General features: G+C 38.6%; 1 protein-coding gene and 25 non-coding genes across 27 annotated transcripts in view; all 26 read left to right on the top strand.

Annotated features, from left to right (window-relative positions):
- The first annotated feature begins 3148 nt into the window (after positions 1-3148).
- b3gat1b (beta-1,3-glucuronyltransferase 1 (glucuronosyltransferase P) b) overlaps positions 3149-27651 on the top strand; it is a 28583-nt gene continuing 4080 nt past the window's right edge. Inside the window, exons 1-4 of one of the 2 annotated variants that reach the window (XM_044140973.1) lie at positions 3149-3402; positions 13252-13415; positions 14469-14610; positions 27142-27644. In XM_044140973.1, coding sequence (XP_043996908.1) covers positions 14499-14610; positions 27142-27644 — 615 coding nt within the window. In that variant the 5' untranslated portion in view covers positions 3149-3402; positions 13252-13415; positions 14469-14498. The remainder of the gene's footprint in view (positions 3403-13251; positions 13416-14468; positions 14611-27141; positions 27645-27651) is intronic. The other variant, XM_044140974.1, reaches the window with a different exon arrangement.
- trnar-ucg lies at positions 7255-7327 on the top strand. The gene has a single exon. It is a non-coding gene; the product is annotated as a tRNA-Arg (tRNA).
- Positions 7674-7746, top strand: trnar-ucg. Its single transcript has one exon. It is a non-coding gene; the product is annotated as a tRNA-Arg (tRNA).
- trnar-ucg lies at positions 8093-8165 on the top strand. The gene has a single exon. It is a non-coding gene; the product is annotated as a tRNA-Arg (tRNA).
- trnar-ucg lies at positions 8956-9028 on the top strand. Its single transcript has one exon. It is a non-coding gene; the product is annotated as a tRNA-Arg (tRNA).
- On the top strand, positions 9374-9446 carry trnar-ucg. The gene has a single exon. It is a non-coding gene; the product is annotated as a tRNA-Arg (tRNA).
- Positions 15593-15665, top strand: trnar-ucg. Its single transcript has one exon. It is a non-coding gene; the product is annotated as a tRNA-Arg (tRNA).
- Positions 16830-16902, top strand: trnar-ucg. The gene has a single exon. It is a non-coding gene; the product is annotated as a tRNA-Arg (tRNA).
- trnar-ucg lies at positions 17249-17321 on the top strand. Its single transcript has one exon. It is a non-coding gene; the product is annotated as a tRNA-Arg (tRNA).
- On the top strand, positions 17668-17740 carry trnar-ucg. Its single transcript has one exon. It is a non-coding gene; the product is annotated as a tRNA-Arg (tRNA).
- On the top strand, positions 18927-18999 carry trnar-ucg. Its single transcript has one exon. It is a non-coding gene; the product is annotated as a tRNA-Arg (tRNA).
- On the top strand, positions 19348-19420 carry trnar-ucg. The gene has a single exon. It is a non-coding gene; the product is annotated as a tRNA-Arg (tRNA).
- Positions 19769-19841, top strand: trnar-ucg. Its single transcript has one exon. It is a non-coding gene; the product is annotated as a tRNA-Arg (tRNA).
- Positions 20188-20260, top strand: trnar-ucg. Its single transcript has one exon. It is a non-coding gene; the product is annotated as a tRNA-Arg (tRNA).
- trnar-ucg lies at positions 20607-20679 on the top strand. Its single transcript has one exon. It is a non-coding gene; the product is annotated as a tRNA-Arg (tRNA).
- On the top strand, positions 21028-21100 carry trnar-ucg. Its single transcript has one exon. It is a non-coding gene; the product is annotated as a tRNA-Arg (tRNA).
- On the top strand, positions 21449-21521 carry trnar-ucg. Its single transcript has one exon. It is a non-coding gene; the product is annotated as a tRNA-Arg (tRNA).
- Positions 21870-21942, top strand: trnar-ucg. The gene has a single exon. It is a non-coding gene; the product is annotated as a tRNA-Arg (tRNA).
- trnar-ucg lies at positions 22290-22362 on the top strand. The gene has a single exon. It is a non-coding gene; the product is annotated as a tRNA-Arg (tRNA).
- trnar-ucg lies at positions 22710-22782 on the top strand. The gene has a single exon. It is a non-coding gene; the product is annotated as a tRNA-Arg (tRNA).
- On the top strand, positions 23129-23202 carry trnar-ucg. Its single transcript has one exon. It is a non-coding gene; the product is annotated as a tRNA-Arg (tRNA).
- Positions 23546-23618, top strand: trnar-ucg. Its single transcript has one exon. It is a non-coding gene; the product is annotated as a tRNA-Arg (tRNA).
- Positions 23967-24039, top strand: trnar-ucg. The gene has a single exon. It is a non-coding gene; the product is annotated as a tRNA-Arg (tRNA).
- On the top strand, positions 25233-25305 carry trnar-ucg. Its single transcript has one exon. It is a non-coding gene; the product is annotated as a tRNA-Arg (tRNA).
- Positions 25654-25726, top strand: trnar-ucg. Its single transcript has one exon. It is a non-coding gene; the product is annotated as a tRNA-Arg (tRNA).
- Positions 26395-26467, top strand: trnar-ucg. The gene has a single exon. It is a non-coding gene; the product is annotated as a tRNA-Arg (tRNA).

Raw genomic sequence — 27651 nt, 5'->3', positions numbered from 1 at the left:
CTTCAGTTTGTGCAAGTTGTTGGCTGGTAACAGAGGTAGCAACAAGGAAGATGCATGAAGAAAACTACTGCCTACCAAGGCAGTAGTTTTCTTCATGCATTATTTTTACTGAACTAGAAATAACTCAATGTGTGCTGAGCACCCAGTTATCTCATGAGCCCAGTTTTGAATCTATCTGTATTTTCTTTCTCCTTCACATGTCAATGGCTTCATCACTTTCGTTGTTCACTGCTAAATTTCATGCTCTTAGATTTCAGACAGACTTTCTGCTGTTAAAAGGGATCACAGTGCGTGGCTTTGGCCTAAATACTGCCTTCACCCGTCTGGGGAGCAGCTTAGAGGGGATGTGGAAGTTGTCAAAGTGCTCACAGGATCCCCAGGCGCTGTGGCCTACTTTACACCTCACAGAGCGACCCAAACAGAAAACGCATCAGAGACGTCACATCGCGAACACTTACATATAAAAAGAGAGCAAGACGACAATGTTCTGCCATTAGTCGCTTCCGCAAGCAGAAACTTTAAATCGCTGCTAGACAGGCACGTGCAGAGGGGAAACAAAGGGGGCTTGAGCCCCTGCCCCTTTTATCCTTGATGCCCCTAGAGCCCTTTATTTTTAAAAAAAATATATATTGTTTTCAATTTTTTATTATATATTTTTTTTATCTGTGACTCAGAAGGCCTGCTTGTGCCCCTCAGCAATAATATTTAGCTAAATATAATAATTTAGCAAAATATAGTCTGGCTGCCCTCAGTCTAATAATGACTCAGTTTCTCTGCCTCCATGTTGTTCACACACCGGGTCCAGGGTGAGGAGGAGGGGGGCGGATCTGTGTCCTCTAACTATCAAATTATGGGCAAGAATATTTTTTCATACAAAGGTTTGTGAATAAAAACATAGGTCTGATGTTGACGTTAGAAAAACTGTTTCTATTTGTATTTTTTTTATAATTGTCCTCGCAGCAGCGGGACAAAACCCGCCTCACTCCTAAACACATAAATGCTTCAGCTGCAGAGAAACTTCTGACTTCATCATTCTGCTAAAAGCCCGGTTCGCTACAGACAGTCTGAGTCGGCCCCACCGACAGATATAAAGAATATCTGTCTTTATCAGACATCCTGATATAAGACACGGTACCGACTGTCAGTCGCAAGTCAAAACGCAGGTCAAAGACCCGGTACCACCTGGCACCACCCGGTACCACCTGGCACCACTCGGTACCACCTGGCACCACCCGGTACCACCTGCTCTCTGTTCTCTCTGCTTCTCCTTAACGTTTCCACCAGGCGGGTTAAAGCCGCTGCTGACGGGATCTGGGCTGGAGGTTCGCGGCTGTAAATAGAAGTTACTGCAGAAACTCAAGTGTTAAAGGAAGATTCGGTCCATCTAGAGTTCATAAAATAAACATCAGAGAAAATATTGTAGCAATAATTAGAACCGCAGCAAAAAGCCAAACAAGCCACAATTAAATGAATCAAAATGTCCCCAAAGCATCTGGTTAGGGATGCGTAACTCTCTGGCGTAACTTCGATACAACAAGGAGAATAATTTCAAAGGAGAAATACGTTATATTATAGGATACTTTTCTTAATATAAAATGTTTTTTTTACTCACACACAAGTTGAGCGTTTCAACAAAAGGTTGGTTCAGTGTCTTATCCGAGGAAAGGGCCCCACTGTAAAGACACAAAATGTCCTGGATACAGAGAGAGAGACTCTGCTTTGCAAGCCAACACCTGACATGAACGAGGCATGTTCTGCATCCTGCCCATTTCCGACAGCCATGAGATGAGGCAGACGACATATTACAAGCTGGCTAATGAGAACCCAGCATTGTAGAGAACGAGGAGTCTAAAGGAACATTTTCATTTGTAATATCATGGGGAAAAAAAAGACTTGACCTAATTATGCTGTTCATGGAGGGGGCCACATAGTTTTGCTGTTGTTTGTTGCCTTGCAGTGAAAACAGCCGTGGGTTTGAACCCCAGTGATGTTTCTGAACGGACTTCTCACTGTGCATGCATGGTTTCCCTCTGTGACTGATTTAGTCAAGCAATAAAATCTTGACCTAATCTACTGTCACTTCTAAACATCCATCCATCCATCCACACTTTGATGGATGGATGGATGGATGGATGGATGGATGGATGGATGGATGGATGGATGGATGGATGGATGGATGGAAAGAATGTAAATAGATGTAAATAATATGTAGACAAAACATTATCATGACAAATGTTTGAGCTGCACTTGAGTTTTTCATGGGAATCACATGTAATCTGGGGGTTCCACATGATCACCTTGTAGTTGGGATTACATGTAAACTGTGGGTTTTACTTAGGTTACATTCTCAAATTTGTGTATCAATTGAAATGTATATATTGTAAATGTGGATCAAATTTATTTCTTAAATTTTTCATGTCCATTGGATCATATAATCAAAACATGATTTTTGGACATCACGTGTATTTTGGCAGTGAGAAAACAGTTTAAATGTCAATTTATGACATTTAGACTTTTATCACTTCCTTTGAAGACGCAAAAGTTCAGATCATGACTAATTAAAGTTGTGTAAGACACATGCTAATACTAATCTGCAGCTTTCACTGTGAAAAACACATTTTTAAATTGTTTTCAAGCACTTAGACGTCACATGATGCAGAGCCAAAATCTATTATCCTGTAAAGGTTAAGTCAAGTTGGTGGATCGTCTTCAGCGGCTTAGCATTTCCTCTAAATGTCACAATTCTCTAAAAGTCTAAACGGAGTAGTTAATGACTGAAAAAACTGTGATCTTTCATCGTAAAAATCTCATTGTGCCCCACATGTTTTCTGGCACTTTGTTCAACATGCACCTACTTTCCAAAACAGAGCTTTCTGTCTATGCTCCATGTGTTCCTCTGATTGTTAGTCTGTCTCTTCCTCACAGCCGGTGCTCTGTCAGACCCTTTTAAAAACACACATATATGTCTTCATGTACTGTGTCTATCTCTGTCACTTTCGCTGGATTCATACAGACTGGTATTCATAACAGCAGCAAGTCAAAAGGAAGCAGATGATTGGCTTTGAGGGGAGCTGCTGGCAACAATTAACAAGAGGGAAGAAGAGAGTGAAGAGGAGCGACGGGAGGAGGGTGAAACGGAGGGAGGGAGAGAGTGACTGTGATGCCAAACGAGCTGTCCTCTCCAACGTCTCAGTCTGAGAGCGCTGGAGCACAGAGCGAGCGTTCCCACCACCTTTTCAGTCATCCGTTCATTCAGGGATGCAGCGTCTGTGGTGAGCGGCACCAACTGCAGCTAAACGTGTGTGAAGTGACCCCTAATAAGATCCTCCATGTGGCAGAAACAGCAGAAGAAGAAGAAGGAGGAGGAATGTGATTGCTCAGCTGCTTCAGTCTGCAAATAAGGTCGGCAACCGTGATTTTTTTCCCCCTTTAAATTTTGCCTTTAACTCTTAAAGGGTATGCTTTCCACCTGTTTTCATGTGTTTTGTTAATATTAGAAGGGGTTTTATTAAAATGGAAAAACCTTTGAATTCATCTGAGGAGTACTTTTAAAATCACTACAAGACAAGAGGAGTGTAATAGAGCAGAGGATTTAAATATGTAAGAAGTAGAGATATTGCTTTCTTTCCTATTAAGTAAAATGGCTTTGATGAGGCTCTGTCACACTGCAGATCTTCATATTGACTCTCCTTTGTGGATGGGAAAGCTCAGTATTTTAGTTTCACTTTTTTTTTTTTTTAAGTGAAAACTCTTCGTGTCGCAAACTACAGACTTAAATCAGGATTCAGCAGTGGACATTGTTTAAAGTCTTAAAGAGAAACAAACCCTTTCAGTGGTTTACGCAGAACCAATGAAGTTTAAGCAAATCACTGCACTCTAAAAAAAACTAGGAAAAATTGATAGTGAAAACTTGTAAAATACCAACTGTTATAGATCGTAAAGTCCAAAACATTAAACTTTGATAGAAAATACATTGAATGACCTATAACTCAAAAAACTTTAATTTCATGTGATTTTTAAAGTGATTTTATGTAGAAAACACATAAATTTAATGTAAAAATATTTCATAGAAAAACTGTAATTTTGCTAGCAATTATTTACCCTAAAATTAAATGGATTAATTGACTGAAATTATCTGTGGCGTAAAATCGCAAACCAGACTGCAAAAATAATTTTTGCAGAGACAAGAATATCGGTATGATACAATGGTTTAATATAATTTTTCTATATGTTCCATAGAAGTAAATAAAAAGAATGAAACAGTTCAGTATAGAACTGTTCAGTATTGAGCAATAAATATGCTGCATTCACTAATCACTAACACGATATCTCTCACCGTATGAAATTTCTTGGCTTTTGGAAAAACCCAAACAGGAAAACGATGTCTTTCTTTAGTTGGACCTCTTTTAAATTTAAGATTTATCACATGTTGCAGTTTACAAAACTTACAAAACTGAATTCCTCACCGTCAGATATTTTTAAAAAACAAACTACAAGTTTATTTATATATTCTTTAAAAAGTGTTCATCAAATCCCATTAAGTTGTTCCCCTTTTCCACAAACTTCAATAAATTGAACTGAGATTATGTTACAGACAAATAGAGATGTTTTTCAAATTCTTTTATCAGAAAAATAAAATAAAATAAGTATATTCAACCCCCTTTAGTTTGATGTCCATAAACAGATCTTACTCTGCCAGTTCAGGTCAAACTAAAAGGTAACCTAACCATAGTCTTGTATGAGATTTCACATCCACTCTAGTTTGAGATATTCTGCAATGACGTTTAACTTGTTAGTCTCTAGATGTGTAAAACTGATAGAAGACTTGGAGCTGCTGTGGCAGTGAAATAGTTCAGCAAACTAGAGACTTGGGGGCTTAAATACTAAACAATATCACTCTTTTTAACCAATAAATGATGAAAAGTCACTGTTTTAACCTTAGGTTTAGGAGAAAGCTCTGTATTCAGCTACAGCTTTGTTCCGTGGGTCTTTGGAAATCCCTTCCATTTTTCTCTCTACATTAGTTTGTGTCTAATCTACATGAGGAGCTCCAGCTGAATTAACATTAGCTCAGATGAGTAAGTCATGACCCTTTGAACTACTAATGGTGGTTTGTCTTTTTTTATATCTGTGTGTCCTTTTATACTGTTTGATGTACAGTATAAAAAGTGCCTTTAAATCAGATTGCTTGTGGGAGATTTGGAACCCTTTAAAGCTGGTTGAGGTTCTGGGCAGACTGAAGCTTGAAGCAGAGGGGGATTGATCCATAGACAGAGCGAGTCCCAGCCAAACCAGCATTACGGTCCCATTAGAGGCGGCATGTTGGCTCTCCCTGCAATGCTCTACAATGTTTCCTTCTCATGTTTATGAGGAGAAAGAAATGTATAGTTGCGGTGCTCCGAATTATTGGTGCTGATTTTCTTAATTTTGGGAGATCGGTGATCCGCTGATTTTTACATGTGAAGCCGATCTTATCCATCGATGTTATCAACTTCTGCAAAGGTCTAAAAATTAACCACTGTGCTTTTCTTTAATCCTGTGACAGAGGTTTGACTGACAAACTGGATGACCAAGTTATGTCTGCACATTTACAGTTAACATCAGTCACTCCATTGTTGCTAATTCAGCAACTTTCTTGATATATGGAGCAACATTTCAGACAAAAATGGTATTGGCCAAAATCAGAATCGGTAAGTTAGGCTTTTTAAAAGATCAGCGATCGGCCAGAAAACTGCAATTGGTGCACCCCTAATTTATAGCAAGGCACCTCCAGTACCATAAGAATTTATCCCCACATAATACTATGACCTGAATGTCAAAATCAAAACATCTGACCCCAACTTGAAGACATTTGAGAACGGACTCATCTGTGTGTCATGTCTCAAAGACTCATCTCTAAGCTTTGGGAATTCCAATGAAGCATAGTGAGAGCCATTGTCCACAAATGGAGAGAACATGGAATGAGTCACAAAAGAAAAAGCGCTGCAGTCAACACTTGCCTCAGTTGATGTCGGTGATTCAGCAACAAAGAAAAAGACTGGGGAACATGGCCTTCACGGGAGGATTTCAAGGCAAACGCTAAAACTACACTAGTTTATTAAGTTAATAATTCAATAGACTCTAAAAAGTCCTGATGTTTTTCACACTGATGTAAAAATGATGATAGTTAGTCATTTTTCATGACAATGCTGTCTGATGTTTATGCCAATTGTGCAAAAATTTCAGATGAACTTTCACAGCAATGTTCAGTTTGTGCTTCTAGCGCACACTTTAAAAAAAAACCTAAATGTGTAAGCAGTCCTCAAATGTAAGTCATTTTTTTCAAGCCAAGAGAAACCATGTTTGTCACTTTATGTGCAGTATCAGTACAGTTTTAACAATCTGTAGACTGCTTGAAAATACTTTGTGGATTTTTAACACAACTTCAGCATCTTGCTAAAATAATTACCTATATTACTATGGCATACTGGAGTAAACACTAATTAGTTTTTTTTAACTAATTGAAAAAAAAACTAATTAGATGGTTGTGACATTCAACCATCACACATGGCTGAATGTGATGGTTCAACAATGACATTCCAAGAAGATAATAATAAGAAGAAACATAATTCTTCTTATTCTCTGTCCCTTAAGATTTAGGTTTTATTTTTAATAGAATATCAAGAGTACCACCTATGCTTAAGCTAATAGGAGTTGGTCACTCTTAGTCTGCTCAGGTCATGGCCATTTAAATCACAGCATTTATTTGGAAAACAGTTCCAGTGTTGAGTGTTCTTTAAAGCGTATCTATCTTTGGCAGGAAATCCCATGCATTATTATGTCATTTCAATTAAATCAGTGTACAGAGGTCTTTAAACAATATTACTGTCTATCGCAATAATGTTTGAGAGAATTAATCGCTGAGCAAAATTTACTATCGTGACAAGCCTACGGACTGGACATGTCCATGTAATTCTGTGCTTGTAACAATGTTGTTAGGCAAACAGGAGTTACCATTTCAATAACCAAAAAATGGAGTCTCAAAACACTTCATGCAAACTTTCCTTTAACACTCTCTCTTCCAGTTTTCCTGAAGGTCTGGCCAAATTGCAAACCTCTTTTCTGACTTGTATCTCAAGTATATCTACACGTCCATGTTTAAGGTAGCATCAGTATCTCTACCAATATTTTTCACTTTGTCAAAGTATGGCGTAAATGTTGGGAAAGCTGCTAAGGACGTGGCAGTTCCAAATACTGCAATTGTTTGTAAAACAGGACCATGTGGCCTAATGGACAAGGCGTCTGACTTCGGATCAGAAGATTGAGGGTTCGAGTCCCTTCATGGTTGCTGTTAATAGACCATTTAATGAATTGGGAGGATGATGTCCATGTAATTCTGTACCTGTTTTTTATGTTATACAATTAGGAGTTGCCATTGCTATAACCAAGAAAAATAAAGTCAATATATATCATGCAAACATTCCATAGCACACTCTTTGTTCCTTTGTTAATGAAAGACTAGCCAAATTGCAAAGCTTTTTTTGATTTGGATCTCATGTTTATATACACCTGCATGCTTAAGCTAGTGTCAACAGCTCTCCAAATATTCCTGACATTGTCAAAGTATGGCTTAAACATTTGAAAACCTGCTTATTACTTGGCAGTTCCAATCACCACATTTATTTATAAAACATGACCATGTGGCCTAATGGACAAGGCGTCTGACTTCGGATCAGAAGATTGAGGGTTCGAGTCCCTTCATGGTTGCTTTTGATAGACCATTTACAGTATCTGCTAGGACATGTCCATTTAATTCTGTGCCTATGTCAATGTTGTTAGGCAAATTGGAGTTACCATTTCAATAACTAAAAAATAAAGTCTCAGCACACTTCATGCAAACTTTCCGTGCACAGTTTCTCTTCCAGTTTTTCTGAAGGTCTGGCCAAATTGCAAACCTCTTTTCTGACTTGTATCTCCAGTGTATCTACACGTCCATGTTTAAGGTAGCATCAGTATCTCTGTCGATATTTTCCACTCTGTCAAAGTATGGTGTAAATGTTGGGAAACTTGCTAAGGACTTGGCCGTTCCAAATACCACGTATTTGTAAAACAGGACCATGTGGCCTAATGGACAAGGTGTCTGACTTCGGATCAGAAGATTGAGGGTTCGAGTCCCTTCGTGGTTGTAGTTAATAGAAAATTTACAGAATTGGGAGCGTGATGTCCATGTAATTCTGTACCCGTTTTTTATGTTATACAGTACCCGTTTTTTATGTTATACAATTAGGAGTTGCCATTGCTATAACCAAGAAAAATAAAGTCAATATATATCATGCAAACATTCCATAGCACACTCTTTGTTCCTTTGTTAATGAAAGACGAGCCAAATTGCAAAGCTTTTTTTGACTTGGATCTCATGTTTATATACACCTGCATGCTTAAGCTAGTGTCAGCAACTCTCCAAATATTCCTGACATTGTCAAAGTATGGCTTGAACATTTGAAAACCTGCTTATTACTTGGCAGTTCCAATCACCACATTTATTTATAAAATATGACCATGTGGCCTAATGGACAAGGCGTCTGACTTCGGATCAGAAGATTGATTGTTCGAGTCCCTTCATGGTTGCTTTTGATAGACCATTTACATTATCGGATAGGACATGTCCATGTAATTCTGTGCCTATGTCAATGCTGTTAGGCAAACAGGAGTTACCATTTCAATAACTAAAAAGTATTGTCTCAACACACTTCATGCAAACTTTCCTTGCACAGTCTCTCTCCCAGTTTTCTTGAAGGTCTGGCCAAATTGCAAACCTCTTTTCTGATTTGTATCTCAAGTATATCTACACGTCCATGTTTAAGGTAGCATCAGAATCTCTGTCGATATTTTTCACTTTGTCAAAGTATGGCGTAAAAGTTGGGAAACCTGCTAAGGACTTGGCCGTTCCAAATCCCGCATATGTTTGTAAAACAGGACCATGTGGCCTAATGGACAAGGCGTCTGACTTCGGATCAGAAGATTGAGGGTTCGAGTCCCTTCATGGTTGCTTTTAACAGACAAATTACAGTGTTGGACAGGACATGTCCATTTAATTCTGTGCCTATGTCAATGTTAGGCAATTGGGAGTTGCCATTACAACAACCAAAAAAAGAGTCTCAATACACTTCAGGCAACCCTTCCTTTGCACACTCTCTCTTCCAGTGTTGCTGAAGGTCTGGCCAAATTTCAAACCTCTTTTCTGACATGCATCTCATGTGTATATACACCTGCATGCTTAAGCTAGCGTCAGCAACTCTCCAAATTTTCCTGACATTGTCAAAGTATGGCTTAAACATTTGGAAACCTGCTTAGGACCTGGCAGTTCCAATCACCACATTTATTTATAAAACATGACCATGTGGCCCAATGGACAAGGCGTCTGACTTCGGATCAGAAGATTGAGGGTTCGAGTCCCTTCATGGTTGCTTTTAAAAGACTAACCCTGGTGGAGATAGTATATCTCCATGTAATTCCTTGCCCATTGCATTGCATGCCCAAGGGGGTTTACATGCCCATCGCGATTAACAACTCCTACTTGTAGGGTGACCAGACGTCCTTTTTTTCCCGGACATGTCCTACTTTTCAGACCTAAAAAAAATGTCCGGAGGGAATTTAAAAATCGTCCGGGATTTTGGTCAACTGCCTCAAAACACATTACATAGCTTACAGTGCATTGTGATTACATTGCCACTCCGCTCCACTACTCCATTCCAGGTTTCTTTGTATGGCAAAGAAATCGGTAGCACATGTGTGTCCGCCGATTCTACCCCTCTGCCCCCTACACTAAGCTATCAGGCAGTCAAAAAAACACAGGGATAACGTGAATATTTGTGAATTTCAATAGAAAACGTAATAAGTAAGGGAAAACAAACAGAGCAGTCAGAAACAGCTATTGGTACCGTTTATAAAATGTTTAAAAAATGAGTAGACTATCTTCAAGAAATTACATCTGGGGAAACTATAGCCAAAATATTTGAATGTTCAATATAGGAAATCATTGCAAGTGTGTTACAGTTGTATAGTTAAAGTTTGCTGTTAGTAATTACTTCAAGTGAACTTATTGCACTACATTTCTGTTAAGGTGTCCATGTTTTATGTTAAATTAGTACATATGTGTACATATGTATGGTAAACCTATTGCTAGTAAATCGGGTTTCATAGAGCTAAGAATAAATCATATATTTTACATAATTTGCTTGTACTGGTCGGGTTTGTTGTCAAAATAAAAAAACAGTGGCTGGTGAAATGTCTGAAAAAAATTATCAACCAACCACTGTGGCTAAAGGAGGAAATTGTTAATTCCCGTTGCCACGGCTCATGGCAGTAAAGCTTTGTGCACAGATTTATTTTTAGCACCCAGTATATAGGGAAGTAACAATATTTTCCAGAAGCTTTAGAGAAACTAATAACATAATTTTTCAACGTGTATCTACTGAGAGGCAATGTACAGCTGTGGTCACATTTATGGGGAGCCCTGAATTATGAATTGAGACTTAAAATATTTTCTGAGACAAATTCAAATAAACAACCATTAAGAAAAACATCTTATGTTTAAAAAAACTCAATCTTACCTCTTTCTCCAGCAATCCATTACTTTCTAAGTTTATTGTTATATATCCACAAGTGCTATTTTTTGCATGGATGCTGATTATGTGAGGAGACTCAGCAGGGGTTCTCTCAGCACTGCTGTTTTCTGACGTCAGCGTGGGATATAACAGCCTTCGGACCAAAGGGAACAGAAATAGAAATACCAGCAGATATATTCTCTTGCTTAACTAAAATGAGCCATTCTGAAGGAGCTTGGACTACTTGGTACTTATTGCTCTACTTTTAAAGTTTCACATTCATCCCCAGAGTCCAACAAGACCAGTAAACAAGTTAATGTATGCAGCTTGAGTGAGCTTGTATAATTAGGTTGGGAAGCTCGCAGTAGTTTAAATAATGAAATCTGCTCTTGCTGTGTGGTTCTGATTTAATCAATGTTATGCATACACATGCCTCTTGATACGCACTCCGATGTTGCTGTGATGTGGCTCTTATTGTCTGAAGATGAAGGATGAAGATTGAAAGAACTGCTGCAGTTCTTTCAATCAGTTAAATTGCTCCAGTTACATCAACAATAACTGTTGATGTAACTTCTTCTATGGGCATTGTTTTATTCAAGTCAGGAAAATGTCCAATTATGCATGTACTTGGATGGATGAATAAATGGATGGATGGATGGATAAATGGATGAATGGATAAATGGAGGAATTGGATGGATGGATAAATGGATGAATGGATAAATGGAGGAATTGGATGGATGGATAAATAGATGGATGGATAAATGGATGGATGGATGGTTGGATGGATGGATGGATGGATGGATTAATTGGATGGATGGATGGATAAATAGATGGATGGATAAATAGATGGATGGATAAATGGATGGATGGATAAATGGATGGATGGATGGATGGATGGATGGATGGATGGATGGATGGATGGATGGATGGATGGATGGATGGATGGATGGATGGATAAATGGATGGATGGATAAATGGATGGATGGATGGATGGATGGATGGATGGATGGATGGATGGATAAATAGATGGATGGATAAATGGATGGATGGATAAATGGATGGATGCCTTTGAGGCACAATAAAACGCCACTTGAAATCATGAGATGCTACTCCTTATATTGACTTGTTTTCTTCTCACTTTGATTCTGACGTGTGGATTCAGTTATTTACAGGTATATCTGTAGTTTAAAGGTGTAGTCTTGCGTAAAATTGACTTTTTTAGCAGTCTGGTTGTTTTTTTTCACATTACTGAATGTTTAGTGGGATTCTCAGCAGCGCAATACAACTATTAATACTTTTACCTCTCATTGTAAACATCCACAACCTGTGGAGCAGCAGAACTTCATATTTACAGGACCTCACATTTTAGCCAAATGGTCATGTGATGATTATGTATGAATTAGAGTGTGTGCAGACGATAGCTCTCCAGGTTAAACTGGATAATCAGTGGTAATCCTCTGAGTGTGAATTTAATTTCATCACTGGCCTGGTTAAAATACATACACATAAAAATTGAGAACATCTGCACAAGCCTTAGAACACTGTTTTTAATTAATTAAAACTGATCAGAGTGGAACCCAGCAGGTGAGAGGGTGAGCTATGAACCCGGGTAAGCCCAGTCAGTCAATGCTGAATCAACATGGATTTTCAAGTTTTGGCATCAAGTTTAGGTTTGCTTGAGGCGGTGGCACAAATCTACAGCAGTCAATGGAGAAAAAGAAAAGGAACACCCCAGAAAGGTCACCAGATCATCATAGAGCAGAGGTCAAACTTTAATAGCATCACTGCTCAGGGAGATTGGAGAACCCATGCAGAAGGGACAAACCTACACCGAAAAGCCAGGATGGTCAGGATATAAACTGAGAACCTTCTTGCTTTGAGGCAACAAATATTTGCTGTTTGTTGGACCTTGACCATATCTGAGGTCTGCAGTGCTTTAGATGTCATTCTTTGTTTTCTTTTTCTGGCCTACAGGATGAGTTGTTGATAGCAATTTCAAAAGAAAATGGAGCGCTACCCAGCAGTTCTTATTGACACGGTTCTATTTTCAAGTTTCACCACTTGTGGAAAAAAGCAAAAAAACCTCACAAATGAAATTTAGTGATCTGTTTTGTCTCACCACTCTTCAGCATGACGCAAATATTTTCATGTCATAAATGAGACATGTTGAAATAACTACTTGTAATGTAATATGTAACATTCCAGACAATTTTACACAGAAAAAGTCTGATTACTTAATGAAGCATGATCATTTGAAATGAGATGCCAGTTTGTCTTTAATTTCCCCCCCAAAAATTTTTTTTAGCAGAAAGTATTTTATAAAAATCATTTATGTCATCCCTACATTATAGTTCAGATGAAAAAAAAAGCTAGTTAGCAGGAGCAGTACTGTCTTTATAAAACATCTAAAACTTTCTTTACATTGCAGAAAAGAATTGAATAAGATTCTCTTTCTTTATTTTCAATCCCATTTTCATCCTGAAAGAAAAAAAAATCCATTTGTGTTGCTGTGAGAATTTTTATGTGATTTATTCTATTGTTCCTAGTTCTGTGGCCATGACTGCCTCTTCAACCTAACCCCATGCCAGCTTCGACAATACCTGCCTTTGTTTCTGCAGTGAGAAGCAGCATTCTTTCATTGGGATGACCTCCTCTGTTTCTACAGGGGCTGGCACCAAGGACGCGACCCTGGGACCCGATGGCTGAATAGCCCCCACTGGAAGTCTCCAAAGAGGAATTGAGCGATTGCTCTGTTTATTTGTTTACCACTGTATGGCACAACACTGTAGTAGAAAAGGGATTAGCCTCAATGGATCCTCGTTCATATATGTAAGTATCCATCTTTTATATCTGCCTGTTTTAATTGTGGTATTCATTGATAATGGTGTGTATTGTGTATCTCAAGTTAACAAAGCAAATTTAAAAAATTGCAGCATTGCAAGGCTCAAAATATTTACAATACTTTCACTCAACTAACTGGTATCTGGAACTTCGCGTTATTGCTTTGCCAACGTAATTGCTGCTTTGAAATCAACTTCTAGGTTAGTCTTAGGATTTCTGTTCAGTTACAGTTTATAAAAAACACAGGTTTTGGGATTTATCTGACTGACATCTAGGTATGCTGTTAAACAACAGAAGGGTGTTCTTTTCCCATTTCTCCGTTACAATCAGCCTCCTTTCACTTGAGATAAAACAGAAAGCTCGGAGCACCGTCTGACCTAGATTTCTGTTTTGCTTCTTCAAAAAAAATTCCTCCTTCCCTGTAGTTTATTTCTTGCAGCTGAAGGATGTTGATGGCCTTCAGAATATGATACATAATATTAGCCTTTAAAGAGACTCCACCGCACTTCTAGTACTATGAAGGAAGTACTTTCCTTTACAACATGGTAATCTGGATACCTAAAGAATGGATAATCTTAAATTGTATCATCAATGTAATGTAACGGGTAATTAAGGGAATAACTAAATGAATGGTAATCCACACATTACCATTGCTGTTTTTTGTAACAGCAAAAAAACGGATTAAAACATCAGGTTACAGTACAGATGGGTTCTGTTTAAAGGTTTAAAATCTTTATTGTTGTACGTTCAGAAGATAATAGGTGTCTTCATTTAGTATGAATCCAGATTAGTCAGGCCCAGAGGTTGAAGGTAATGGCTTACCTGGAGAACCAAAGAACAAAGTGGACTTCAACTGCCTTCATTTAAAATTATAGTTGAGTTGCTTAAGACTTTTTAAGAAGTCCGAGCAGAAATCTAGAAATTTCTGATGAGTTTCTAACAGTGTCTCTTCAGAAAGAAAACAATCCAATTTTGGCTTAGTAAATAAACAAACAACAACTGTAAAATAAGTTAAAAAAAAAATCTTCTTATTCCTTGCAGACCATGAGATGAATCGGGGTGACCCTGGAGATGCCGAAGAGACGAGACATTGTTGCCATTGTACTGATTGCGTTGCCTTGGATGCTGCTCATCAGTGTTTGGCACCAAAGCAACATCACCTCTGTCCTAACTGCTCAAAGAGGTAAAAAAAAAAAAAAAAAAAAAAAAAAAAAAAGAATTCACATCATAAGTGGTGGATATATATTTATATTAGGACCAGACATGTCAAAACACTATGTGAGTGAGAGGAGTTAGTGAAAAAGATTTACTGTAATAAGATCTTCTTAATGCAGACGATCTTGTCAGATGTGATGTAATAATATGTAATAAGAACTCCTTATTAGTAAAAGATTTATTTTACTATAAATAAAACATTAACTAGTTCTTTGGAATGGATTGTGAAGTTAGTAAGCTTAACGTAAGCAACTGTTAGCGTAAGATACTTCAGTCTTAGGACAAGAAGACTGAGAGTTCCAATATCTTCGTAGTTGATTTTTGACTTAGTCTCTGTGTAGCTTGATTGGGACACTGCTCAGGACTTAGCGCTTCCAATCACTGCATTTGTTTGGAAAACAAGATCACGTGACGTAATGGAGAAGGCTTCTGACTTCGGATCAGAAGATTGATGGTTTGAGTCTCTTTGTGGTTGCTTTTAATAGACCAATCACAGTATCAGATGGGACATGTCCATGTAATTCTGTGCCTGTTTCAATGTTGTTAGGCAATTACTAGTTGCCATTGCAATAACCATTTACAGAATTGGGAGGGTGATGTCCATGTAATTCCCTCTCCAAATATTCCTGACATTGTCAAAGTATGGCTTAAACATTTGAAAACCTGCGTATTACTTGGCAGTTGTTAGGCAAATAGGAGTTACCATTTCAATAACTAAAAATTACAGTCTCAACACACTTCATGCAAAATTTTCTTCCAGTTTTCCTGAAGGTCTGGCCAAATTACTAACCTCTTTTCTGACTTGTATCTCAAGTATATCTACACGTCCATGTTTAAGGTAGCATCAGTATCTCTGTCGATATTTTTCACTTTGTCAAAGTATGGCGTAAATGTTGGGAAACCTGCTAAGGACGTGGCTGTTCCAATCACCACATTTATTTATAAAACATGACCATGTGGCCTAATGGACAAGGCGTCTGACTTCGGATCAGAAGATTGAGGGTTCGAGTCCCTTCATGGTTGCTTTTGATAGACCATTTACAGTATCGCCTAGGACATGTCCATGTAATTCTGTGCCTATGTCAATGTTGTTAGGCAAATTGGAGTTACCATTTCAATAACTAAAAATTACAGTCTCAACACACTTCATGCAAAATTTTCTTCCAGTTTTCCTGAAGGTCTGGCCAAATTGCAAACCTCTTTTCTGACTTGTATCTCAAGTGTTTCTGCACATCCATGTTTAAGGTAGCATCAGTATCTCTACCGATATTTTTCACTTTACCAATGTATGGTGTAAATGTTTGGAATGCTGCTAAGGACTTGGCCATTCCAAATACCACATTTATTTATAAAACAGGACCATGTGGCCTAATGGACAAGGCGTCTGACTTGGATCAGAAGATTGAGGGTTCGAGTCCCTTCATGGTTGCTTGTTGATAGACCATTTACAGTATCGCCTAGTGATGTCCATGTAATTCTGTGCCTATGTCAATGTTGTTAGGCAAATTGGAGTTACCATTTCAATAACTAAAAAATAAAGTCTCAACACACTTCCTGTAAACTTTCCGTGCACAATTTCTCTTCCAGTTTTCCTGAAGGTCTGGCCAAATTGCAAACCTCTTCTGACTTGTATCTCAAGTGTATCTGCACATCCACGTTTAAGGTAGCATCAGTATCTCTACCAATATTTTTCACTTTATCAAAGTATGGTGTAAATGTTTGGAATGCTGCTAAGGACTTGGCCATTCCAAATACCGCATTTGTTTGTAAAACAGGACCATGTGGCCTAATGGACAAGGCGTCTGACTTGGATCAGAAGATTGAGGGTTCGAGTCCCTTCATGGTTGTTGTTAATAGAAAATTTACAGAATTGGGAGGTGATGTCCATGTACTTCTGTACCTATGTCAATGTTGTTAGGCAAACAGGAGTTACCATTTCAATAAAAATAAAGTCAATATATATCGTTACCAAACATTCCATAGCACACTCTTTTGTTCCTTTGTTAATGAAAGACTAGCCAAATTGCAAAGCTTTTTTTGACTTGGATCTCATGTTTATATACACCTGCATGTTTAAGGTAGTGTCAGCACCTGTCCAAATATTCACATTGTCAAAGTATGGCTTAAACATTTGGGAAAACCTGCAAGGACTTGGCAGTTCAATCACCACATTTATTTATAAAACATGACCATGTGGCCTAATGGACAAGGCGTCTGACTTCGGATCAGAAGATTGAGGGTTCGAGTCCCTTCATGGTTGCTTTTGATAGACCATTTACAGTATCGGCTAGGACATGTCCATGTAATTCTGTGCCTATGTCAATGTTGTTAGGCAAATTGGAGTTACCATTTCAATAACTAAAAAATAAAGTCTCAACACACTTCATGCAAACTTTCCGTGCACAGTTTCTCTTCCAGTTTTCCTGAAGGTCTGGCCAAATTGCAAACCTCTTCTGACTTGTATCTCAAGTGTATCTGCACATCCACGTTTAAGGTAGCATCAGTATCTCTACCAATATTTTTCACTTTATCAAAGTATGGTGTAAATGTTTGGAATGCTGCTAAGGACTTGGCCATTCCAAATACCGCATTTGTTTGTAAAACCGGACCATGTGGCCTAATGGACAAGGCGTCTGACTTCGGATCAGAAGATTGAGGGTTCGAGTCCCTTCGTGGTTGCTGTTAATAGACCATTTAATGAATTGGGAGGATGATGTCCATGTAATTCTGTACCTGCTTTTTATGTTATACAATTAGGAGTTGCTATTGCTATAACCAAGAAAAATAAAGTCAATATATATCATGCAAACATTCCATAGCACACTCTTTGTTCCTTTGTTAATGAAAGACTAGCCAAATTGCAAAGCTTTTTTTGACTTGGATCTCATGTTTATATACACCTGCATGCTGAAGCTAGCGTCAGCAGCTCTCCAAATATTCCTGACATTGTCAACGTATGGCTTGAACATTTGAAAACCTGCTTATTACTTGGCAGTTCCAATCACCACATTTATTTATAAAACATGACCATGTGGCCTAATGGACAAGGCGTCTGACTTCGTATCAGAAGATTGAGGGTTCGAGTCCCTTCATGGTTGCTTTTGATAGACCATTTACATTATCGGATAGGACATGTCCATGTAATTCTGTGCCTATGTCAATGTTGTTAGGCAAACAGGAGTTACCATTTCAATAACTAAAAAATAAAGTCTCAACACACTTCCTGTAAACTTTCCTTGCACAGTCTCTCTCCCAGTTTTCCTGATGGTCTGGCCAAATTGCTAACCTCTTTTCTGAATTGTATCTCAAGTGTATCTGCACATCCATGTTTAAGGTAGCATCAGTATCTCTGTCGATATTTTTCACTTTGTCAAAGTATGGCGTAAATGTTGGGAAACCTGCTAAGGACTTGGCAGTTCCAATCACCCACATTTATTTATAAACATGACCATGTGTCCTAATGGACAAGGCGTCTGACTTGGATCAGAAGATTGAGGGTTCGAGTCCCTTCATGGTTGCTTTTGATAGACCATTTACATTATCGGATAGGACATGTCCATGTAATTCTGTGCCTATGTCAATGTTGTTAGGCAAACAGGAGTTACCATTTCAATAACTAAAAAGTATTGTCTCAACACACTTCATGCAAACTTTCCTTGCACAGTTTCTCTCCCTGTTTTCCTGAAAGACTAGCCAAATTGCAAAGCTTTTTTTGACTTGGATCTCATGTTTATATACACCTGCATGCTTAAGCTAGTGTCAGCACCTCTCCAAATATTCCTGACATTGTCAAAGTATGGCTTAAACATTTGAAAACCTGCTTATTACTTGGCAGTTCCAATCACCACATTTATTTATAAAACATGACCATGTGGCCTAATGGACAAGCGTCTGACTTGGATCAGAAGATTGAGGGTTCGAGTCCCTTCATGGTTGCTTTTGATAGACCATTTACATTATCGGATAGGACATGTCCATGTAATTCTGTGCCTATGTCAATGTTGTTAGGCAAACAGGAGTTACCATTTCAATAACTAAAAAGTATTGTCTCAACACACTTCATGCAAACTTTCCTTGCACAGTTTCTCTCCCTGTTTTCCTGAAGGTCTGGCCAAATTGCAAACCTCTTTTCTGACTTGTATCTCAAGTATATCTACACGTCCATGTTTAAGGTAGCATCAGTATCTCTGTCGATATTTTTCACTTTGTCAAAGTATGGCGTAAATGTTGGGAAACCTGCCAAGGACTTGGCCGTTCCAAATACCGCATGTGTTTGTAAAACAGGACCATGTGGCCTAATGGACAAGGCGTCTGACTTCGGATCAGAAGATTGAGGGTTCGAGTCCCTTCATGGTTGCTTTTGATAGACCATTTACAGTATCGCCTAGGACATGTCCATGTAATTCTGTGCCTATGTCAATGTTGTTAGGCAAATTGGAGTTACCATTTCAATAACTAAAAAATAAAGTCTCAACACACTTCCTGTAAACTTTCCGTGCACAATTTCTCTTCCAGTTTTCCTGAAGGTCTGGCCAAATTGCAAACCTCTTTTCTGACTTGTATCTCAAGTGTTTCTGCACATCCATGTTTAAGGTAGCATCAGTATCTCTACCGATATTTTTCACTTTATCAATGTATGGTGTAAATGTTTGGAATGCTGCTAAGGACTTGGCCATTCCAAATACCGCATTTGTTTGTAAAACAGGACCATGTGGCCTAATGGACAAGGCGTCTGACTTCGGATCAGAAGATTGAGGGTTCGAGTCCCTTCGTGGTTGTTGTTAATAGATCATTTACAGAATTGGGAGGGTGATGTCCATGTACTTCTGTACCTGTTTTTTATGTTATACAATTAGGAAAATTGCCATTGCTATAACCAAGAAAAATAAAGTCAATATATATCGTGCAAACATTCCATAGCACACTCTTTGTTCCTTTGTTAATGAAAGACTAGCCAAATTGCAAAGCTTTTTTTGACTTGGATCTCATGTTTATATACACCTGCATGCTTAAGCTAGTGTCAGCAACTCTCCAAATATTCCTGACATTATCAAACTATGGCTTAAACATTTGAAAACCTGCTTATTACTTGGCAGTTCCAATCACCACATTTATTTATAAAACATGACCATGTGGCCTAATGGACAAGGCGTCTGACTTCGGATCAGAAGATTGAGGGTTCGAGTCCCTTCATGGTTGCTTTTGATAGACCATTTACAGTATCGGCTAGGACATGTCCATGTAATTCTGTGCCTATGTCAATGTTGTTAGGCAAATTGGAGTTACCATTTCAATAACTAAAAAATAAAGTCTCAACACACTTCCTGTAAACTTTCCGTGCACAGTTTCTCTTCCAGTTTTCCTGAAGGTCTGGCCAAATTGCAAACCTCTTCTGACTTGTATCTCAAGTGTATCTGCACATCCACGTTTAAGGTAGCATCAGTATCTCTACCAATATTTTTCACTTTATCAAAGTATGGTGTAAATGTTTGGAATGCTGCTAAGGACTTGGCCATTCCAAATACCGCATTTGTTTGTAAAACAGGACCATGTGGCCTAATGGATAAGGCGTCTGACTTCGGATCAGAAGATTGAGGGTTCGAGTCCCTTCGTGGTTGTTGTTAATAGAAAATTTACAGAATTGGGAGGGTGATGTCCATGTAATTCTGTACCCGTTTTTTATGTTATACAATTCGGAGTTGCCATTGCTATAACCAAGAAAAATAAAGTCAATATATATCGTGCAAACATTCCATAGCACACTCTTTGTTCCTTTGTTAATGAAAGACTAGCCAAATTGCAAAGCTTATTTTGACTTGGATCTCATGTTTATATACACCTGCATGCTTAAGCTAGTGTCAGCACCTCTCCAAATATTCCTGACATTGTCAAAGTATGGCTTAAACATTTGAAAACCTGCTTATTACTTGGCAGTTCCAATCACCACATTTATTTATAAAACATGACCATGTGGCCTAATGGACAAGGCGTCTGACTTCGGATCAGAAGATTGAGGGTTCGAGTCCCTTCATGGTTGCTTTTGATAGACCATTTACATTATCGGATAGGACATGTCCATGTAATTCTGTGCCTATGTCAATGTTGTTAGGCAAACAGGAGTTACCATTTCAATAACTAAAAAGTATTGTCTCAACACACTTCATGCAAACTTTCCTTGCACAGTTTCTCTCCCTGTTTTCCTGAAGGTCTGGCCAAATTGCAAACCTCTTTTCTGACTTGTATCTCAAGTATATCTACACGTCCATGTTTAAGGTAGCATCAGTATCTCTGTCGATATTTTTCACTTTGTCAAAGTATGGCGTAAATGTTGGGAAACCTGCCAAGGACTTGGCCGTTCCAAATACCGCATGTGTTTGTAAAACAGGACCATGTGGCCTAATGGACAAGGCGTCTGACTTCGGATCAGAAGATTGAGGGTTCGAGTCCCTTCATGGTTGCTTTTGATAGACCATTTACAGTATCGCCTAGGACATGTCCATGTAATTCTGTGCCTATGTCAATGTTGTTAGGCAAATTGGAGTTACCATTTCAATAACTAAAAAATAAAGTCTCAACACACTTCCTGTAAACTTTCCGTGCACAATTTCTCTTCCAGTTTTCCTGAAGGTCTGGCCAAATTGCAAACCTCTTTTCTGACTTGTATCTCAAGTGTTTCTGCACATCCATGTTTAAGGTAGCATCAGTATCTCTACCGATATTTTTCACTTTATCAATGTATGGTGTAAATGTTTGGAATGCTGCTAAGGACTTGGCCATTCCAAATACCGCATTTGTTTGTAAAACAGGACCATGTGGCCTAATGGACAAGGCGTCTGACTTCGGATCAGAAGATTGAGGGTTCGAGTCCCTTCGTGGTTGTTGTTAATAGATCATTTACAGAATTGGGAGGGTGATGTCCATGTACTTCTGTACCTGTTTTTTATGTTATACAATTAGGAAAATTGCCATTGCTATAACCAAGAAAAATAAAGTCAATATATATCGTGCAAACATTCCATAGCACACTCTTTGTTCCTTTGTTAATGAAAGACTAGCCAAATTGCAAAGCTTATTTTGACTTGGATTTCATGTTTATATACACCTGCATGCTTAAGCTAGTGTCAGCACCTCTCCAAATATTCCTGACATTGTCAAAGTATGGCTTAAACATTTGAAAACCTGCTTATTACTTGGCAGTTCCAATCACCACATTTATTTATAAAACATGACCATGTGGCCTAATGGACAAGGCGTCTGACTTCGGATCAGAAGATTGAGGGTTCGAGTCCCTTCATGGTTGCTTTTGATAGACCATTTACATTATCGGATAGGACATGTCCATGTAATTCTGTGCCTATGTCAATGTTGTTAGGCAAACAGGAGTTACCATTTCAATAACTAAAAAGTATTGTCTCAACACACTTCATGCAAACTTTCCTTGCACAGTTTCTCTCCCTGTTTTCCTGAAGGTCTGGCCAAATTGCAAACCTCTTTTCTGACTTGTATCTCAAGTATATCTATACGTACATGTTTAAGGTAGCATCAGTATCTCTACAATATTTTTCACTTTATCAAAGTATGGTGTAAATGTTTGGAATGCTGCTAAGGACTTGGCCGTTCCAAATACCGCATATGTTTGTAAAACAGGACCATGTGGCCTAATGGACAAGGCGTCTGACTTCGGATCAGAAGATTGAGGGTTCGAGTCCCTTCATGGTTGCTTTTAATAGACCATTTACAGTATCGGAGGATGACATGTCCATGTAATTCTGTGCCTATGTCAATGTTGTTAGGCAAAATGGAGTTACCATTTCAATAACTAAAAAATAAAGTCTCAACACACTTCCTGTAAACTTTCCGTGCACAGTTTCTCTTCCAGTTTTCCTGAAGGTCTGGCCAAATTGCAAACCTCTTCTGACTTGTATCTCAAGTGTATCTGCACATCCACATGCTAAGGTAGCATCAGTATCTCTACCAATATTTTTCACTTTATCAAAGTATGGTGTAAATGTTTGAAAACCTGCTAAGGACTTGGCCATTCCAAATACCACATTTGTTTGTAAACCGGACCATGTGGCCTAATGGACAAGGCTTCTGACTTCGGATCAGAAGATTGAGGGTTCGAGTCCCTTCATGGTTGCTTTTAAAAGACCATTTACAGTATCGGAGGACATGATGTCCATGTAATTCTGTACCTATGCTTTTATGTTACAAATTAGAGTTACCATTTCAATAACCAAGAAAAATAAAGTCAATATATATCATGCAAACATTCCATAGCACACTCTTTGTTCCTTTGTTAATGAAAGACTAGCCAAATTGCAAAGCTTTTTTTGACTTGGATCTCATGTTTATATACACCTGCATGCTGACGCTAGCGTCAGCACCTCTCCAAATATTCCTGACATTGTCAACGTATGGCTTGAACATTTGAAAACCTGCTTATTACTTGGCAGTTCCAATCACCACATTTATTTATAAAACATGACCATGTGGCCTAATGGACAAAGGCGTCTGACTTCGGATCAGAAGATTGAGGGTTTGAGTCCCTTCATGGTTGCTTGTTAATAGACCATTTACAGAATTGGGAGGACATGTCCATGTAATTCTGTGCCTATGTCAATGTTGTTAGGTTAAACAAGGAGTTACCATTTCAATAACCAAGAAAAATAAAGTCTCAACATATATCGTAAACTTTCCTTGCACAGTCTCTTTGTTCCTGATGGTCTGGCCAAATTGCTAACCTCTTTTTTGAATTGTATCTCAAGTGTTTATCTGCACATCCATGTTTAAGGTAGTGTCAGTATCTCTCGATATTTTCACTTTGTCAAAGTATGGCGTAACATGTTGAAAACCTGCTAAGGACTTGGCAGTTCCAATCACCACATTTATTTATAAAACAGGACCATGTGGCCTAATGGACAAGGCGTCTGACTTCGGATCAGAAGATTGAGGGTTCAAGTCCCTTCATGGTTGCTTTTGATAGACCATTTACAGTATCGCCTAGGACATGTCCATGTAATTCTGTGCCTATGTCAATGTTGTTAGGCAAATTGGAGTTACCATTTCAATAACTAAAAAATAAAGTCTCAACACACTTCCTGTAAACTTTCATTGCACAGTCTCTCTCCCAGTTTTCCTGATGGTCTGGACAAATTGCAAACCTCTTTTCTGACTTATATCTCAAGTGTTTCTTCACATCCATGTTTAAGGTAGCATCAGTATCTCTACCAATATTTTTCACTTTATCAATGTATGGTGTAAATGTTTGGAATGCTGCTAAGGACTTGGCCATTCCAAATACCGCATTTGTTTGTAAAACAGGACCATGTGGCCTAATGGACAAGGCGTCTGACTTCGGATCAGAAGATTGAGGGTTCGAGTCCCTTCATGGTTGCTTGTTAATAGATCATTTACAGAATTGGGAGGGTGATGTCCATGTAATTCTGTACCTGTTTTTTATGTTATACAATTAGGAAAATTGCCATTGCTATAACCAAGAAAAATAAAGTCAATATATATCATGCAAACATTCCATAGCACACTCTTTGTTCCTTTGTTAATGAAAGACTAGCCAAATTGCAAAGCTTTTTTTGACTTGGATCTCATGTTTATATACACCTGCATGTTTAAGTGTCAGCATCAGTATCTCTCCAAATATTCCTTTTCACTTTATCAATGTATGGCTTAAAATTTGAAAACCTGCTTATTACTTGGCAGTTCCAATCACCACATTTATTTATAAAACATGACCATGTGGCCTAATGGACAAGGCGTCTGACTTGGATCAGAAGATTGAGGGTTCGAGTCCCTTCATGGTTGCTTGTTGATAGACCATTTACAGTATCGGGAGGGTGACATGTCCATGTAATTCTGTGCCTATGTCAATGTTGTTAGGCAAATTGAGTTACCATTTCAATAACTAAAAATAAAGTCTCAACACACTTCCTGTAAACTTTCCATAGCACAGTTTCTCTTCCAGTTTTCCTGAAGGTCTGGCCAAATTGCAAACCTCTTCTGACTTGGTATCTCAAGTGTATCTGCACATCCACGTTTAAGGTAGCATCAGTATCTCTACCAATATTTTTCACTTTATCAAAGTATGGTGTAAATGTTTGAATGCTGCTAAGGACTTGGCCATTCCAAATACCGCATTTGTTTGTAAACCGGACCATGTGGCCTAATGGACAAGGCGTCTGACTTGGATCAGAAGATTGAGGGTTGAGTCCATTCATGGTTGCTGTTAATAGACCATTTAATGAATTGGGAGGATGATGTCCATGTAATTCTGTACCTGCAATGTTTTATGTTATACAATTAGGAGTTACCATTTCAATAACCAAGAAAAAATAAAGTCAATATATATCATGCAAACATTCCATAGCACACTCTTTGTTCCTTTGTTAATGAAAGACTAGCCAAATTGCAAAGCTTTTTTTGACTTGGATCTCATGTTTATATACACCTGCATGCTGAAGCTAGCGTCAGCAGCTCTCCAAATATTCCTGACATTGTCAACGTATGGCTTGAACATTTGAAAACCTGCTTATTACTTGGCAGTTCCAATCACCACATTTATTTATAAAACATGACCATGTGGCCTAATGGACAAGGCGTCTGACTTCGTATCAGAAGATTGAGGGTTCGAGTCCCTTCATGGTTGCTTTTGATAGACCATTTACATTATCGGATAGGACATGTCCATGTAATTCTGTGCCTATGTCAATGTTGTTAGGCAAACAGGAGTTACCATTTCAATAACTAAAAAATAAAGTCTCAACACACTTCCTGTAAACTTTCCTTGCACAGTCTCTCTCCCAGTTTTCCTGATGGTCTGGCCAAATTGCTAACCTCTTTTCTGAATTGTATCTCAAGTGTATCTGCACATCCATGTTTAAGGTAGCATCAGTATCTCTGTCGATATTTTTCACTTTGTCAAAGTATGGCGTAAATGTTGGGAAACCTGCTAAGGACTTGGCAGTTCCAATCACCACATTTATTTATAAAACAGGACCATGTGGCCTAATGGACAAGGCGTCTGACTTCGGATCAGAAGATTGAGGGTTCGAGTCCCTTCATGGTTGCTTTTGATAGTCACAACACACTTCCTGTAAACCTTCCATGCACAGTTTATCTTCCCGTTTTCCTGAAGGTCTCGCCAAATTTCAGACCTCTTTTCTGACTTGTATCTCAAGTGTATCTGCACATCCATGTTTAAGGTAGCATCAGTATCTCTACCAATATTTTTCACTTTGTCAAAGTATGGTGTAAATGTTTGGAATGCTGCTAAGGACTTGGCCGTTCCAAATACCACAAGTGTTTTTAAAACGGGACCATGTGGCCTAATGGACAAGGCATCTGACTTCGGATCAGAAGATTGAGGGTTTGAGTCCCTTAATGGTTGCTGTTAATAGACCACTTACAGAATTGGGATGGTGATGTAAGTACATGTAATTCTGTACCTATTTTTATGTTATACAATTAGGAGTTGCCATTGCTATAACCAAGAAAAATAAAGTCAATATATATCATGCAAACATTCCATAGCACACTCTCTGTTCCTTTGTTAATGAAAGACTATCCCAATTGCAAAGCTTTTTTTGACTTGTATCTCATGTGTATATACACCTGCATGCTTAAGCTAGCGTCAGCACCTCTCCAAATATTCCTGACATTGTCAAAGTATGGCTTAAACATTTGAAAACCTGCTTATTACTTGGCAGTTCCAATCACCACATTTATTTATAAACAGGACCATGTGGCCTAATGGACAAGGTGTCTGACTTCGGATCAGAAGATTGAGGGTTCGAGTCCCTTCATGGTTGTTTTTAATGTAACAGTATCGGATTGGACATGTCCATGTAATTCTGGTTTCTGGTGCCTATCTCCAGCTATGTTATACAATTAGAGTATACCCTGGACTATCGCCAGTCTGTAAAGTCAATATATATTTAATGCAAACTTGCCATAGCACTCTCTCTGTTCCAGTGTACATGAAAGACTAGCCAAATTGCCAAGCACTTTTCTGATTTATCTCAAAACTTGTATATACACCTGCATGCTTACACACCCAAGACTCATACACCTCTCCAAATATTCCTGACATTGTCAAAGTATGGCTTAAACATTTGAAAACCTGCTTATCAGGACCATGTGGCCTAATGGACCAGGTGTCTGACTTTGAATCAGAAGATTGAGGGTTTCGAGTCCCTTCATGGTTGCTTTTAATAAACCAATTGCAGAATTGAATGGGAGATGTCCATGTAATTCTGTTCCTGTTTTCTATGTTGTTTCTTTGTAGTTGTTTTTTTTTAAAGTGTAGCCCCCATGATGGATAGGTCATCTCTAGATAATTCTATATATTGAATAACAGGACCAGGTTGTTATAATATTTTGAAAACTGGTTCAAAACATTATAACCAATCGATCAATTCTCGTTGATCAGGAAATCACTTTTGTGTCAGAAATTACAGCTCACTTTCTTTTTTCTCCTCTGTAGCTGACACAATTGGTGGCCGCTCAGACTTTCGGGCCTTAAAGGAATCCTCCTCACTGCAGAGCCGTGACATTGTGCATGTGGTCCGCACTGAGTACATATACAGCCGGCCTCCACCTTGGTCCCAAAGCCTTCCTACTCTCCACATCATCACTCCCACTTACAGCCGCCCAGTGCAGAAAGCTGAGCTGACCCGCCTGGCCAACACTCTTCTCCACGTGTCCAATCTGCACTGGATTGTTGTGGAAGACTCCCAGAGGAGGACCACTCTGGTTAGCCATTTCCTTCAGGAAAAGGGTCTTAACTACACCCACCTCAACATTTTGACACCATTGACTTATAAATCTAGAGGAGACGGGAGGAACCCCAGAGTACCTCGTGGTACCTTGCAGAGGAACCTGGCCCTGCGGTGGCTACGAGAGACCTTCCCCTTAAACTACAGCCAGCCTGGAGTTGTCTACTTTGCAGATGACGACAACACATACAGTCTACAATTGTTTGAAGAGGTGAGGG

The sequence above is a fragment of the Gambusia affinis genome, linkage group LG15 (genome assembly GCF_019740435.1).
Source record: "Gambusia affinis linkage group LG15, SWU_Gaff_1.0, whole genome shotgun sequence".
Lineage (NCBI taxonomy): Eukaryota > Metazoa > Chordata > Actinopteri > Cyprinodontiformes > Poeciliidae > Gambusia > Gambusia affinis.
The sequence above is the reverse complement of the archived record's forward strand: the minus strand, read 5'-3'. Positions and strand labels throughout refer to the sequence as shown.